Here is a 14,635-nt window from a genome sequence, read left to right on the forward strand (position 1 = left end):
TTGAATTTCTCCTTGACCAAGTAAAAAGGTCTGTGTCCTAAAAATTCCTCTTCCCAATGAGGCAAGTACATAGACACTTGCTTCCTGTCTGGGGTTCTGTGTCACTGGTCAGTCATGGAGTGCACCAGACACCCTGTATCCAATGTGCTGGGCAGTGACCTCTCAGCCCAGGCAGCCAGCCCAGGCTTCCCCACCTCGGCCTGAGGAGCATCGCCTGTGTGAGCTGATTTCCCCAGGAATCGGCCCATCTGGGACACTCGCCACCTCTGGTGTTTGCCTCTCACTGAAGTGAGCACTGAAGGACCAGGCCTAGCGTCATTGATTTTGGATTCTCCTGCTTTCGTTTGTTTTTGGAAGGTGTAATTAAGTAACGTGCATGTGCGTGAGTTCTGGTTAACTTCCTCAGAAGTGGACCCCAGAACATTTGGGGGACTTTTCCTGCCCCCAGCCCCAACCTGGCCAAGCCGTGGGGCATAGAGCTGTGCTGGGACAGGTGAGCGTGTGTGACCCGCACCCCAGGGCTGCCTGCCCACCTCCTTCTCTCTGAGGCCGGCCCAGCTGCTGTGCCCACTGCCACAGTGCCTGCTGCCCTGCCGCCTCCTGTAAGATTGGATGTGGACCGGGGGCCACCTGTGTGCTTTTGCTTTGCTGTCTTTCCTTCCTCTTTTTTCTTTGATATAAATTCTCACCGTTTTCCAAATTCCTCAGACACATACTGGTGTCTTGGGACATTTTATCATCTCCGAATGTTTTGGTATAAGTTCCAGGAGCTAGTTATAAACTAAATGCGTAGTCAAAAGAACAGAACTTACCTGTGCCCTTAGAATATCAGTAAATCTCCATGCATGCTCTCCTGTGAATGTTGTGACTTGTGACATTTACTCATGTCATGAGGGAAAGTGACTTCTCAGCACTAACATGAAGGGCCTCTTCTGTCCCCATCTGGCAATGAGGAGAGGGAATCCCCCTGAGGTGCTCTGTGCTTCTGAGTCTGCGCTTGGGGCCTTTGTTTCTGAAACCTGAAGGATTTTTGTAGGACTTCTTTTGTTACATTTGTTTTGTAGCATCTAGCCTGTTTCCACATCTACCTCTGACGGCTGCTGCTCAGCCCAGGCCTTGGCCCATGGTGGTGCAGTCTCAGCGGCGTCTGTGCGCTCCTGGAAAGCCTCCCGCCCCCCTTCCTGCAGCCTGCCTGGGAGGAGGGAGAGTCCCCGCTGGGCGGGACTCCTGTGGACTGTGCGTCCCTTTCGTCCACAGGGGGAGCTGGTGACGGCCTCCAAGGCCATCATTGAGAAGGAGTACCAGCCCCACGCCATCGTGAGCACCACGGGCCCCAACCCCTTCAACACACTCACAGACCGTGAGCTGGAGGAGTACCGCAGGGAGGTGGAGAGGAAGCAGAAGGGCTCCGAAGGTGAGTGCTCCGGGGTCCTGGGCATGGGGCAACTCTAGAAGGTGAGAGAAATGGTCTGGAAACTTCTCTGTGGTCCAGGTTCTGGCTGTGGGTGGTGATGAGAATAGTCACATGCATCAGAGACAAACCAGAGCATTACGCAGTACACAATTCCAACCTAGTCATGCAGGCAAGAGCTGCAGGAATTGAAAAGTTGAACACACTTGTGAATGGTCCCAGTTAGGAGGACACACGTGTAAGAGACAACATCAGGGCTCCCAAGCATCTGTGTACTGTGTTAAGATTAGGAGGGGACAGGAACCCTCTGCCCAGTTGAGGCTGAACTTGAAGATGCCTTGCGGGGATCCCATCCGGCAGCTGTGACGCAGGAGGGGGTGAGAGGAGAGAAGGCAACATGTGGGGCTGTGGTGGTGCCCACAGGGCTTGGGCTAGGAGGGCACTGGTCCTTCTGCCAGGCCTTCTGTCTACATGGAGTGATCAGAACATTCACAGAAGAATTCACAAATCTGGATTAGTTACTGGGAAACCTAGCCTGAATTTGGTAGCCGGGGGCTGGTGGAGGGGGTGGTGTTTATTTTTTGAGACAGTCTCACTCTGTTGCCTGGGCTGGAGTGCAGTGACATGATCATAGTTTACAGCAAACTCAAATTCCTGTGCTCAAGTGATCCTCCTGCCTCAGCCTCCTGAGTAGCTAGGACTACAGGCACTTGCCACCATGCCCAGATAATTTTTCTATTTTTTGTAGAGATGGGGGTCTTGCTCTTGCTCAGGCTGGTCTCAAACTCCTGGCCTTAAGTGATCCTCCTACCTCGGCCTCCTAGAGTGTTGGGATTACAGGCATGAGTCCACCGCACCTGGCCCTATTATTTTTAAGAGGCATTTATCTCTCTTACTTATTCAGTATTTCTGTCAAAGTTTCACTGAGAAGAGGCCTCCATTGATTCATGTAGTTCATTAACACTCACTAATCATTGCTGAGCTGTTAGGTTGCATGGTGCAGGCTGTGTGTGCACACATCTCATCCAGTTCTCAAAGTAACCCTGAGGGACAGGCCTGTACCCACCAGTCGGCTAGGGCTCAGAGACTAAGCGGCTTCCCAGGAACGAGATTGTACGCGGCAGAGCCCCGGCTTGGACAAGAGCGTGTTACCTTCCCCACTGAATGTCAGTCTCTCAGTCAGCAGGCGGCTGCTTTGAATGTCGTATGACAATTGTGTTTATGGCAGGAGTTCTTGACATAGAAATTCACTTTTTCCATAAACCCCAAGGGTCTCCCATGCAACAGCGATCACAGGCTCTAGGGTCAATGTGTTGACCACTCTGACACAATACCAGGCCATGCTGGGAATGGCCGAATGCTGGCACAGCCTGTATTTCTCTTGATGGCTTACTGGTAAAGGTGGTCATGCTTTTGCAAAAAGTGATGAGACAGTTTTACAACAAATGAAATAAATAGCTCTATGTGTCAGAACCTCAGGGAGCAGGTGGTTTTGAACTTTAGGTTTTGAGATATAAATCCAGACATTCTGAGAACCAACAAGAGAAGCAGGCCGCCCAATTCCTCTACTGTGAAGGCTCTCACGGGGTGGAGCTGCTATCTTCCCTCCCTGCTGCCAGCTCTCTTGTCCACTGGGCACTGGCACCAGGAAGACCGTGGGGCACAGAGGTCTCCACCAGGACTTCACACCAGCATCACTGGGGCCTTACGCTCCAGCCCAGCCTTTTACTGGAACCTCCGTTTGCTCCTCAGTGTGTCCTCTGGGGTCACCTTGCTGGGGTGGTCTCAGTCTGGGGAACTGATTGTCATCCTCCTGGTCAGAGGGGTCATCCTGGGAACTATGCTCTGCTCCTAAGACAACCTCTAATTCACCCCAATTCAACTCTTTTTTAGTCTCGTCTTAGGCCAGACTATTGCATTATATACCTACTCTTGAAATTTGAGTTGTGCAAAAAAACGGCTGCTCAGTCGTTTTTCAGTATGAGTTACATTGTCACTTCTATTCCAGTTTCCACCTCAGCTGGCGCTCTGATTCTCTTGTCTGTGGTTATATGGCACAGGCAGCTGTGTCTGCAGAGAGCTGTGTCAGAACTGGAGGTAGTGTGTCAGCCTGAGCTGTTGATCATGTGGTCCAATCCCAGTCCCCGTGCACACGGACACGGACAGGTGTCTGGCCTTTGGATTCTTCCAGGATCTCGGTAACCTGGATCATTTTTTAAAAGTCAAACAAGTCACATAGTGTTTCCCCTACATAACAGGGATGTTATGGCATGTGCGTGGATGGGACTGCTCTGACCATGCTCTGTGGTCACACTCCTTCCTGTCACTGATCTGGCCCTTGATTTTGGGGCAGGGGGATGTCACAGGTAAATTTCAGGCTGTCTGTTTAAGGTCAGCACCCTTTCCTGGTTGAGGCCATTTGTTTATCCAGGCCGACATGACAGCCTTTTTTACAGACACTTGGCTTCAGGCAGGTACCATCCAACTCAGGGGTGTTCAGAGGGCAGGTCAGCTATTAGAATTGAATCTCTGGGAGATGAGAGGCTGTGGGAAGTTTAATTATAGCTGGCTGTTCAAAATATGGGATCTAGTGATCCTCAGCTATTAATATAAAAGTTTTAAATGAAAGAAGTTTTAAATTCCAGGCAGACTTCGGGGGGTTCGCGCTGTGAGACCTAAAGTTCCTACGAGGTTGTCTAACAGAGAGACATGTCAGCAGGGCCTGTGGGGGTTCCATGTGTGCTAAATGTGTTGGTGACGGGACCAAGTGTGCTTTCCTTATCAAGGAGCAGAAAGTCATTGTGAAGGTGTTGAAGGCACAAGCACAGAGTCAGAAAGCTAAATAAGAAATGAAGCTTTTTTGAGTAATAGAAATTAAAAGGCTTATTCTGCGGCGGGGGGCGGGGCGGGGAAGAAGTAGATTTGGAATTTTCTGGATCCAAGGTCCTAGTTCCTGCATTTTTTTCCGCTGGTCCTTATCAGCATATTTCATTTTAGAAAATACAAATAAATGTTAGAGTTGCTGAGTTTAAATTATTAGTAGAAAATTCCCTACCTCAGAGATTAAAACCAGCGGAACGGTAAGGTCACGCCCCCTAAGGTGTGAGTAGGACGAGGGCCTCAGGACGCTGGCGCTTGCTCTGCAGGGAGAGGCCAGGCAGTGAGGGAGACGCTGCTCCCTCGCAGAAGACAGAAGACGGGACAGGCCCGGGCTCACCAGTCACAGTCTGTCGCAGGGTCATCTCTGGCAGATTCTCTTTGGAATAAGAATAGAAATTAATTTTGCATCCAAAATTGGTTAAATTATTCTGAAATTCAAACATGTTAAACCTGGGCTTGTGAGCAGCCCCGGTCATAGTCACCTCCCTTCATCCTCTTTTGGAGAGGATTGTGGACAACGGTGAAGACACATGTGGCCATGAGCCCTTCCTGCTTTCTTGGAGAGTGCCCTGAGAAGCCCCAGCAGCCTTTTGGGGGCAGCCGGGCCAGCCGGCGGGAAGGCTGACCAGGCTGCCATCCAGGAAGGGAAGGCTCATGGCGTCGGAAGCTCTGTACCACGTTCTTCTTGTGTCATGTCCGTCTGCAGAGAACCTGGACGAGACTAGAGCAGAGAAAGAGAAGAGTCCTCCAGACCAGCCTGCCGCCCCCCACACCCCTCCCAGCACTCCCATCAAGCTTGAAGAAGGTGAGTGCTGGGGCGGAGGCAGGCGCCGGGCTGCCCTGCTGCGGGAGGGTGCATGGCCTCATGTGCTCTGTGACTGAGTGTGGCAGTAGTTCTGCTCACACTAACGAAGAAGTGTGCATTTGGATTGAAACCAGTACATGACATGGTTCTGAAGTCCCCTGGCCTTTTCTCCTCCTGTCTTGGTTATGTCCTGAGTAACTTGAGACAAAAACAGATTCATTAGCGAGCTGTTATGACCAGGTAGGAAGGCAAACTGCAGGGATTGGGGCCACTGTCATTTCTGATGTCAATTTTGCCCATTGCTTGCACACTTCTCATACTGTACTGTGTTTAGATAACACCTCTGGAAATGCCTTACATTGTGTTTGAGCTACAGGACTTTGCTGTATCAATCAGTCCACTGAGAGTGCTCTACTCCAGTCACCTCTCAGACCCCCGCATGTCTGTGGTGTGATCCCAGACGTTTGTCCCTCAGTCTCGTACATCGTGTCTCCCGTGAAGCCTGTGGCTCACCCCTGTCCCCGTCCTGTGTTCTGTAAGAATGGCTCGGCCTTTCTTCTTGTGTAACCCAATGGCTGTGACTGAATGCAGAGATTCTCTACTTGTGCTTTTCTCTTCTCGTGGCTGCCTCACACACAGGAGATGGATGTGCTAAAGAGTACCTGTTGCCGTAGTAAGTACCCGCGCCTGGCCCTGCTCTTCAACCAGGATGCCCTGTGCTTCGCCTCATTGCCCTGCTTCTTTGTTGTTTATTAAATTTTGTGTTCTGTTTATTCAAAATAAAACCAGAGGCCCCGTTTTTTGTATCTAGTCCCTCAGTGGCCTTCCTGGAAGTGGCTCGGTTGCCTGAGCACTGTGCTGGACAGCCTGCCTGGGCATAAGCACGAGCTCCTACGCCCCGCCACCCTGAGCAGTCCGGGCCTCAGGGAGTCTTCTGTTCAGCCTCTGAGAATCTCTTTTGATTGCTTAGTGGGCAGATTTTGGATCAGACATAAATCCAGAGGAGGTTCACACAGGGTGGGATTCTGCCACCTGGGGCATGGAGTCGGGTTTGGTTGGACCTTTGCTTAAGCTGGGACAGAAAAGTGGTATTTAGCACTTTCTTAAAAATGTGACATTTGGTCGAATGATGAAAGTTCTCCCGAGTACCCCCCAGGAAGCGTCTTTCTTGGAGCATTAACTGCAGCACTCGGCAGAGCAAGCCCACCCCTGTGTGCCGCAGCCCCGCTCCCCCCCGGTGGAGTGTGGCCTTGAATTCTGGGGCAGAAGGCAGCTGGTGGGTGGGGGCTGGGGTGCTTCCAGCCTCCCAAGTGCCAGGGCCCAGAGCCGTCTGCGCCACTCCTAACTTGAGCTCGGCTGGGCTCCTCCCTGCTGTCCTGATGTTCAGTCGGAAGTTTAAGTACTAAATGGTTTGGTGCTGCCTAACACGCCAGTCGCTTATAACTTCGTAGGCTATTAAAGACTCCACAAAACTGGTGTCCCTTGGGTCAGTGTAGAAAGCACACAGTGGCACCAGCCCCCAGGTGGTTTCTTTAAAAGATATGACATTTTGCTCCATACCCTTAGCTATTCCAGATGTAAGATGGCTTGATTCTTTTGCCCTAGTCCTGGCCTTAGAGTCCATCTCTTTTCTCTTAATTAACTGTCCTGCCCAAGTTGCTTTATTTTGTTGGATGTTGATGTCACACGTGGGGTCTGGAGAAAACTCAGGGTTTTCTACTGGCTGTTTTGGGGGAGACCAGGTATTGTGGACCCAAATTTACGCTTAATTTCAGGACTACTAATATATGCCCTTAGGGGTATACTCTTATACCCCATAGGGCAAACTCTTATACCCCATTTCAGGTGTTCAATGCAGAACACTGAACTCCCTGACACTGCTTGTTTCAGTGCCATCTGTCTTTATGGCTGGGGGACAAGGCCCTGTGACTGAGTCTGGCTTTGTCAGCATGCTATCCATGAGAAGCAGCTAAAAAACGCCCCGAGACTGTACCTACATTTTGTAACATTAGCTCCATCCAGCCTTAAAGTAGAGTAGACCATCTTTAGTTTCCTGTCATGGTAAAAATCCATAATGTAAGATAAAATGGCAGTTCCCTGTGCTGGGCACTCCTGTCTCACGCTCCCCTTGCGATCTGGGCAGGAGCCCTTGACCCTGTCTCTCTCCCCCACCCACCAGACCTTCCACAGGAGCCGACTTCTGGAGACGACAGTGATGCTGCCACCTTCAAGCCGACTCTCCCTGACCTGTCCCCTGATGAGCCTTCAGAAGTGCTTGGCTTCCCAACATTAGAGGAGGAGGAGGAGGAGGAGGAAGAGGAAGCCTGTGGACTCCCAAGCCCCACCAAGCCCCCCACCGTGGCCTCCCCAGCCCCAGCCCCAGCGGCTGAAGAGGCTGCCTCCCCGGCTGCTGAGGAGGGGGCTGCCGTAGACCCTGGCAGTGATGGGTCTCCAGGCAAGTCCCCATCCAAAAAGAAGAAGAAGTTCCGCACCCCTTCCTTTTTGAAGAAGAGCAAGAAGAAGAGTGACTCCTGAAGGCCTGCCCTGCACTGTCGTGTCTGAAGTGACCCTGGCTCCGCCAGAGTCCCTGATTGCGTCTCGTGCTCTGTCCTCTTGTGTAATGGAATGCAAAAAGCCAAGCCCTCTGCCTAGCTAGAGCTCCCCTCTCGCGTGACAGCCCCATACAGACCGGTGCTAGCCGGCTGTGCTCAGCAGCCCCCGGCCTGCCGCTGTGGGCCTCGGCCTCAGGTTCTAGGGGAGGCTTGGCCTCTGCCTGCTTCTCTGAGACGTGCTCTCCCCGTGGGTGGGGGGCACTAAGTCGTGGTCCTAGCCGGAAGGTAGTGGAGGCTTCTGCCAGCTCTGGTTGTGGGCTTCACCCTCCTGAGCCTCGACCTTCTCTCCTCCCCTTTCTGCCATGAAACGGCACATTCCGTCTCCGCTCAGCTTCCCGTCCACCCCGCAGTGTCTCAGGTGACTGAATCAGACTCATGGCTTCCTGCTGGCATCATCTGCTCAGTGGTCTCACTTTATTCCTATACACAAAGCCTTGGTCCTGTGAAAACACTCGTGTGCCTGCCATTGGCCCAGGGCACCGTGGCTGCCTTGAGAGGTGGGTTTGAGCTGATGCTGGGCAGAAACCCCAGCGGCACGCGGGCCTGTGTACACCTAATGCGACGCTATGCATGGTCTGACTGATTGATTACCCCTCGACCAAAAACGGATTCAGGAGCTCATAGTTTCCTATTCACTCGGGTCTCTGGATTCCTGTCCTAGTGGGAAGGTGTATCAGGAGGGGGAAGAGTCCTTTCTAGAATTTTCTTTCAGCAGATTTACAATTCAGCCTACATTTCTGACTGTGAACATGAACAAGCCGCTTTTTGCTTTTGTTTTCTTCCTAGAGCCTGCGGCAGTCTGCAGCACAGCACTGGTCACGTTTGGGGGAAAGTTTCAGGGGATCTGTTTTCTCCTTAGCCTGAAAGGTACCCTGGTTTTGATAAAAAGTGAGTCAAGGCAGGAGCTTGATAGTCCTGCCCAGGAGCACTTTGCATCAGGTGTGGAGCCTGTGACTCGCGCTCCTTGATCAACACCGTTTTGAGTTTTCACTTAACTCCCTGGAAAAGGGCTTGGAGCTTAGTGGGAACTGACAGGTGGCCAGATGGAGTCCTCAAGGGTGAGCCATCCCAGGAGCTGCCCGGGGCCAGCCTAGCTGGGTGTGGGCAAGTGTGCTGGGGCCCCAGACAGGCCCCCCCTCCAGCCCCCAGCGAGGGTCCCTGGTGGAGCTGGTGCCAGACATGGGCTCTGGTCTCTGGCATGGTGGGCTGAGCCACTTTGGGTCCCACTGACTCGGCCCCCAAGCAGGAGCTGGGGCTGGCTGTGTGGCACTGACCGTTGCTTTGAGCTTCCTCTGACCCCGCAGGGCCTGCTTGGGCAAGCGAGCTGCTTTCCTCTGCGTGCTGCTCGTTGCCAAGGTGGTATTAACGTACTTCACTTAGTCCTGGGCTCTTCCCTCATCCTCTCCTCTCACCCCTTCCTTGTATCCCACATATGCAATGACTTTTAATTTTCACTTTTGTAGTTTAATTCTTTGTATTACCACATGAAATATAGTTGCATATATGGACACAGACTTGGGAGGGCAGGTCCTAAATGTCCTTTCTTCATTGTAACATGTTTTACTCACAAATAAAATTCTTTAAACAATTTCCTTGTCTAAATCTGGGAGGCAGTTTTCATTTCTTTGCTCACTTTTAATAGGCTTTCTAGAAGTTTGTTTCATGTTCCAAAAACAGATCCCCAAAATGCTTAGAGATCAAAAGTAATGTGGTTTGTCAGTGTGGGGTGGGGAGGACGGTCTAGCCCAGTGCTCCTGTTGTCCTCCCGAGGGTGTCCAGGAGCTGCCAGGCTGGGCCTGAAGAACACAGAAAGCTGTGCTGACACTCCTTGCTCCCCACAACTGGAGCAGCCCCCAGATCTCATCCTCACTGTGGCTCAGCAGGATAGCAGGGTACCCAGTCTGACAGGGTCTGTGACAGGGACGGCCTGGGGGTCCCTCCTCCCGGCCTGCCAAGGTGCGGGACACACGCCCAAACATCACTTGCAAGGGCTGACCCCAGCCTAGGAGGGCCCTGCGTCTGGTCCCCACTCACTGTGCAGAGGGGAGACTCTTCTGGCCGGTGGAATAGAGGCCGCAGCTGTGGCTGCCTCTCCTGGGGGCGGGTGGCGAGGCAGAGCCTACACTGGAGAAAGGCACTTGGTATAAAATAGCTGCTTTATTTTGTCATTCAGAAACCTGGACAGCCCATGCTGCTGATTAAAAAACAAATGGACAGAAACCTTGAAGGCCTTGGAGTCAGTGCTTGGAGTGACAAGGCAGGGGAGCGGCCACCAGGGGAGCTGCGGGGTGAGAGCAGGCAGGGGCCTGGCCCAGGCTCCCACTTCCTGCGCCCCACAGCCGGCACGCAGCAGCTCAGCTATTCGGCCTTGAGCATCTGCGCCGGACACCCCAGCTTCCACAGGAGGAGGAAGGGGAGCAGGAAGAGCCCCGAGCACACGGAGAAGCAGACCTGGGCCCCGGCCAGCCAGTACGCTGTGGAGAGACAGGGGGCGCTCACGCACGGCCGCAGACGGCAGGACTGAGCAGTGGCCCTAGTGGGGCTGGAACTGGGGAGGTGAGGACAGCACGGGGAGCCGAGGGGCTTGAGGGGAGCCAGGGGTGTGGGTCCCTGGGGGACAGAGCATGCCCCTGAGTGCTGTCCCACACCCTCACCTGAGGCTGCCACCACGGGACCCACAGCCCTGGCCAGAGCGCCCAGGCTCCGCAGCGTGCCCATGACAGTGCCCTTCTGCGCTGGCGAGCCTGTGGGGAGAGGCTGTCACCCGCCTGCTCCTCCCACCATGGGCATCCCTGGTTAAGGGAAGGGTTCTCACCATAGCCAGCGACCACAGAGGACAGGCAGGGCACCACGACTGCGGCGGCTGGGGGGCGGGGGGACATTGGGGAGCACTTGTCAGCCCAGAGAAGGGGCGTGACCCGCTCCCCCATCGGGTTCCCCCCACTCACCGAAGGAGTAGAGCAGCAGCCCCAGGCCCAGCACGGGTAGCGTGTGCCCCCAGCCGATGAGGAGGAAGGCAGGCACCAGCAGCAGGATGGCCTGCAGGGCGGGGCACGGAGGCCTCAGGACCACCCCTGCTTCCGAAAGCGCAGAGTACCACCTGCCACCCACTCGGGGAGCTTCCCTACCCGCTTCACGGCTGCAACTTCCCTGCCAGGGCTGATCCGCCGGGTGTAGATGCCCTGGATGGTGGCCATGGTGAGGCCGATGAAGAAAAACATCTTCCCCTGCTGCAGGCTGGGAGCGGGGGTGTCAGTGCCCCAGCGCAGTGGGCTGACGGATGCCCCCACGGCAGGGTGGGGCAGCCCAGAGGCAGGGCCAGGACAAGAGTGGCCCAGAGGCTTCCTGGGGTGGGGCGTTAGGATGGGGAGACAACAGGGCATCCCCAGACGGGGACCCACCTGCTGAACTGGAAGCGCTGGTGTGCAAGGAAGCTCAGCGAGTACTCCAGGCCCGAGAACAGGAAGAGGTAGAGGAAATAAACCAGGCCCAGTTGGCGCAGGCGGCTGAGCTCTGGGGAGCAGGTGGGAGGGCGCTGTGAGGGCGACCGCCACAGGGAAGGGAGCCAGACAGCCCAAGGGAGCAAAACCTGCACACTGGGGAGGGCACCAGCTCCTTACTGTCTCCAGTGGGGGGGTCCTGGCCACGGGCGACAGCTGAGAAACGCAGTAGGGCCACAGGGCTGAGCAGATCGGCGGCATCTCGGAATCCCAGGGCGACGGAAGGTGCCTGCGGGGACCAATTGGAGAGGCCTGCCAGGAGGCGGGGATGGCTTCTGGCCTGGCAGCCTATGAGCAGGCAAGACCTCTGCACCCTGCAGGGCCCCCAAGACACAGCGTAGCCCCAGGAGAGGGCAGCCCAGCCCAGCCTCCCCTGGCATCTGGGATCGGCACGTGGGGACATTCTACAGACCCATGGACCAATCCCCATCCCCTGGGCCTGTCAGTTCTAGGCCCTGGCCCTACCCGCTTCTCTGGGGGCAGCGTCTCCGGCAGGAAGCAGAAGATGAACAGCAGGTCCGCGACTGCAAAGAGCAGGGCGAACCAGGGTGCTGCCTCCACGGACACGGAGGCACCGAGCATGGGGCCCAGTGTGAAGCCCAGTGAGAAGGCCACCCCGATGACTGCCTGGGGAGAAGGCTGTCTGAGTCGGGCAGGCACAACAGGCCCAGAAGTCCCCACCCAGACCCCTTGTCCCCAGCCCGTACTCACCATGCCTTGGCTGCGGGCTGGAGGGGAGCCCAGGTCAGCGATGATGGCTGTGGAGAGGCTCACGTTCCCCTTGCTGATGCCCCCGATCACCCTAGAGGCCAGGAAGGCCGCGAAGCTCCGAGAGGTGGCCCACACAGCATACGAGGCGGCCAGACCCGTCTGCCCAGGGGCAGGGGCCAAGGGGCAGGTCACTTGAGGCCAGGAGGGGCCCAGAGTGGGGCTTCGCAAACCCAAGCAATCCCTCTTGAACCCTGCCCTGTTCTGATGCATCCAAGGGCCACTTGTGTTCCTGACGCCCCCTGGATGGCCAGGATACACTCCTAGACAGCCTGGCACAGCAACAGGAGCCACTGCTTGCTCAAGTACCCCCTCTGGGAAGTGACAAGGGCCAACCAGTGGCCATGAGCAGCCCACAGTCACCCCTTTCCCCAGCCCAGCCCCACAGGGATGCTGGGAATGGGGAGGCTACATGCTCCCAGCCTTGGGCACCCAGCTCCAGGGACGTACCAGGGACAGCAGCATCACCGGACGCCTCCCCAGGGAGTCAGAGACGGCCCCAGTGATGGGTGCCGAGAGGAACTGCAGGATGGAGAAGACCGAGCCAATGAGACCTGAGAGACAGAGGTTACTGTCATGGGGTTGCCTTGGGCCACAAGCTGTGGTCCCAGGGCCCCCAGGGCTAGCTTCCAGCTCAGTCCCTGAGGGTCCGATCACACTGGGCCCTGCCTTCACAGGCCACAAACCTTGAACCACAGTGGACCCAATGGAGAAACAAGGGAAGACACAAGGAAGTGGCAGATCATGCCCTGGAGCCAGAATGTGTGGGCAAAGTCACCAGATTGATGGGAGCCCCGGGAGTGAGGAGGAAAGGACAACATCCACCACAGATAGGACCCTAGAGAGCCCCCAGCTTGGGTCAGGGGCCATACCTCCAAACAGGACGCTGTTGTATCTCTTCTCCACTGGCATTCCAATGGCTGTGGCAAACCAGTCCACCCCACGCTGCCAGGAGCCATAGAGGGGGTCCTGGGAAATAAGGAGGCAACAGGGGCTGGGCAGGTCCGTGTCGGGCTTGGGGAGGGGGGAACTCCGGCCAAGGACAGGAGGCTCACGTTGGCACGGCCGTGGCTCTCCAACAGCCCAGGCAGCAGGGGCAGCAGCAGAGTGAAGGCCAGGAGGTCCAGCAGGAGACTCAGGAAGACCACGGTGACCACGCGGCGTTCTGGCGCTGGCTGCTGGCGGATGGGTGGGCGCGGGGTGCAGCTTCCACCGCCTCCCCATCCCATGGTGCGCTGCTCCGACCCGGTCTGGCCATGGGTGTGGCGGGTCCAGTGAGGACACACGTCTGGATACTCCAGCACCCAGCTCCCGCCATGCCCCCGACCCGCCAACAGCCGGCGAGCGCCCTAAAGGGGGATGCCTGCCCAGCCCTGCTGGGGGGCGCCCATCTCCCCAACTCCCCCCTCCCGCCCCGGCCAGCAGGACACTCATGCTTCCGGGGTTGCGCAAAGGACCGCAGCTACAAACGCCGCCCACCCAGAGGCCGGGGCGAGGGCATCGCTGCCCACGTCCTTGTAACCAGCAGAGCAGGGAAACTGAGGCGGGGGGCGGGACCTGCGCGGGCGCGCGCGCCGACCCTGCGCCACGGGGAGCCGGCCCCCGCCCCTGGCTCAGCCTCCTTGGCAGGGTCGCGAGGCACGCACCGGACCGGGGGCGCTCACCCCACGCCGCGCCCCCATCGGGACCGCTCCCCGGGCCCCGCACCTGCCGCAGCCGCGTGCTCCGGATGGACGGATGGACGGACTGACGGACGGACGCACCCGGGCGCGCTGCGGGGCGGGGCCCGCTACGCCCGCCCCGGAAGTGACGTCACCAGAGCGTCCTCACCGGCGGACAGCGCCGCGCCGGATTTGCGCCTTGGCTGGGTGGCCGTGGGCTGGTGACTGCAGCTCCTCCAGGGTCTGGGCGGTCGCGAGCGTCGCGCGCACAGCCCGACGCTGCGGGCCGGAGCCGGGACCCACGCAGATCCCGGCCCTGGGGGCCAGGAGCCTGGCGTGAGCGACAGGCCACGCACGGCCTCACGCGCCCCAGCCTCTGTGCCCCGGGCTGCCCCTCGCCCCACTCCTGCCGCGGGCACCTCCCGCCTGCCGTCACGCACAGATTCAGCCGGGCAGCACGTGGTGCCCGTGGGCCCCCGGGGTTGGCCGCACGGTCTGCGTTCAGCTGCTTTTCTGAGTCTGCTGCTGGCCCTGGAGTCCCAGGCAGGGCTGAGGAGGAAAGGGAACGGGAGTGGGGTGGGCAGAGACCACTGAAAGCCACGGGATGAAGTTGGCCCTCGCCGGTCTCCTGTGACCCGGCCTCCCGCCTCGCTGCCCCGGGCCACCCAGACCCAGAGGATGAGCCTGGTGCCCTTACTAGGGCGCACTTACACCGGGCCCGGGGCTGGAGGAGTTCTGGGCCTGGCTGCTGCCCGAGCCCAGGTGGGCTGGCAGACCCACAGAACTGTGCGCCAACGCCTGCCTTCAGCCACCTCTCTTCCCTTCCACTTTCTAAAATTTGTGCTAATCTTTTTTGTAGCCAACCCTAACCAGAAACACACGGGGAAGGGAATAACGTGGCCCTCATACACCCTTGTTAAACCATACAGAACTTGCAAATACAGGTGATAGTAAAGTCACGCTTCTAATGGATGGTTATTCCATCCACAGCCAAAAAG

General features: G+C 56.8%; 2 protein-coding genes across 12 annotated transcripts in view; one reads left to right on the forward strand and one right to left on the reverse strand.

Moving 5' to 3' along the window:
• The window catches only part of ADD1 (adducin 1), a 97,927-nt gene extending 88,654 nt beyond the window's left edge, over positions 1-9,273 (forward strand). For 3 of the 7 annotated variants that reach the window (XM_069496034.1, XM_069496035.1, XM_069496033.1), the window contains 4 exons: positions 1,258-1,414; positions 4,998-5,096; positions 5,736-5,769; positions 7,276-9,273. In XM_069496034.1, coding sequence (XP_069352135.1) covers positions 1,258-1,414; positions 4,998-5,096; positions 5,736-5,769; position 7,276 — 291 coding nt within the window. In that variant the 3' untranslated portion in view covers positions 7,277-9,273. Of the gene's footprint in view, positions 1-1,257; positions 1,415-4,997; positions 5,097-5,735; positions 6,895-7,275 lie in introns of those variants that run through there. The other 4 variants (XM_069496031.1, XM_069496029.1, XM_069496032.1 and 1 more) reach the window with 2 other exon arrangements.
• Positions 9,274-9,456: 183 nt separating this feature from the next.
• MFSD10 (major facilitator superfamily domain containing 10) lies at positions 9,457-13,730 on the reverse strand. Of its 5 annotated transcripts, none has more exons than XR_011236430.1 (14): positions 13,684-13,730; positions 13,032-13,226; positions 12,849-12,945; positions 12,427-12,530; positions 11,920-12,078; positions 11,674-11,835; positions 11,329-11,522; positions 11,110-11,221; positions 10,837-10,945; positions 10,657-10,747; positions 10,524-10,571; positions 10,363-10,452; positions 9,743-10,182; positions 9,457-9,504 (listed from the first exon to the last, which is right to left on the reverse strand). XR_011236430.1 is itself a non-coding variant. In XM_069496670.1 (13 exons), the coding sequence occupies exons 1-13, from the start codon at positions 13,656-13,658 to the stop codon at positions 10,067-10,069; spliced, it is 1,410 nt and encodes a 469-aa protein (XP_069352771.1). In that variant the 5' UTR covers positions 13,659-13,676; the 3' UTR covers positions 10,010-10,066. The 5 variants fall into 5 exon arrangements, 3 of the variants coding, with proteins under 3 accessions (XP_069352771.1, XP_069352770.1, XP_069352769.1); XR_011236429.1 differs by lacking the exon at positions 13,684-13,730 and adding an exon at positions 13,641-13,677; XM_069496670.1 differs by lacking the exons at positions 9,457-9,504; positions 13,684-13,730 and adding an exon at positions 13,641-13,676 and having other exon boundaries at positions 10,010-10,182; positions 11,329-11,437.
• Positions 13,731-14,635: the final 905 nt, after the last annotated feature.

The sequence above is a fragment of the Eulemur rufifrons genome, chromosome 20 (genome assembly GCF_041146395.1).
Source record: "Eulemur rufifrons isolate Redbay chromosome 20, OSU_ERuf_1, whole genome shotgun sequence".
Classification (NCBI taxonomy): domain Eukaryota; kingdom Metazoa; phylum Chordata; class Mammalia; order Primates; family Lemuridae; genus Eulemur; species Eulemur rufifrons.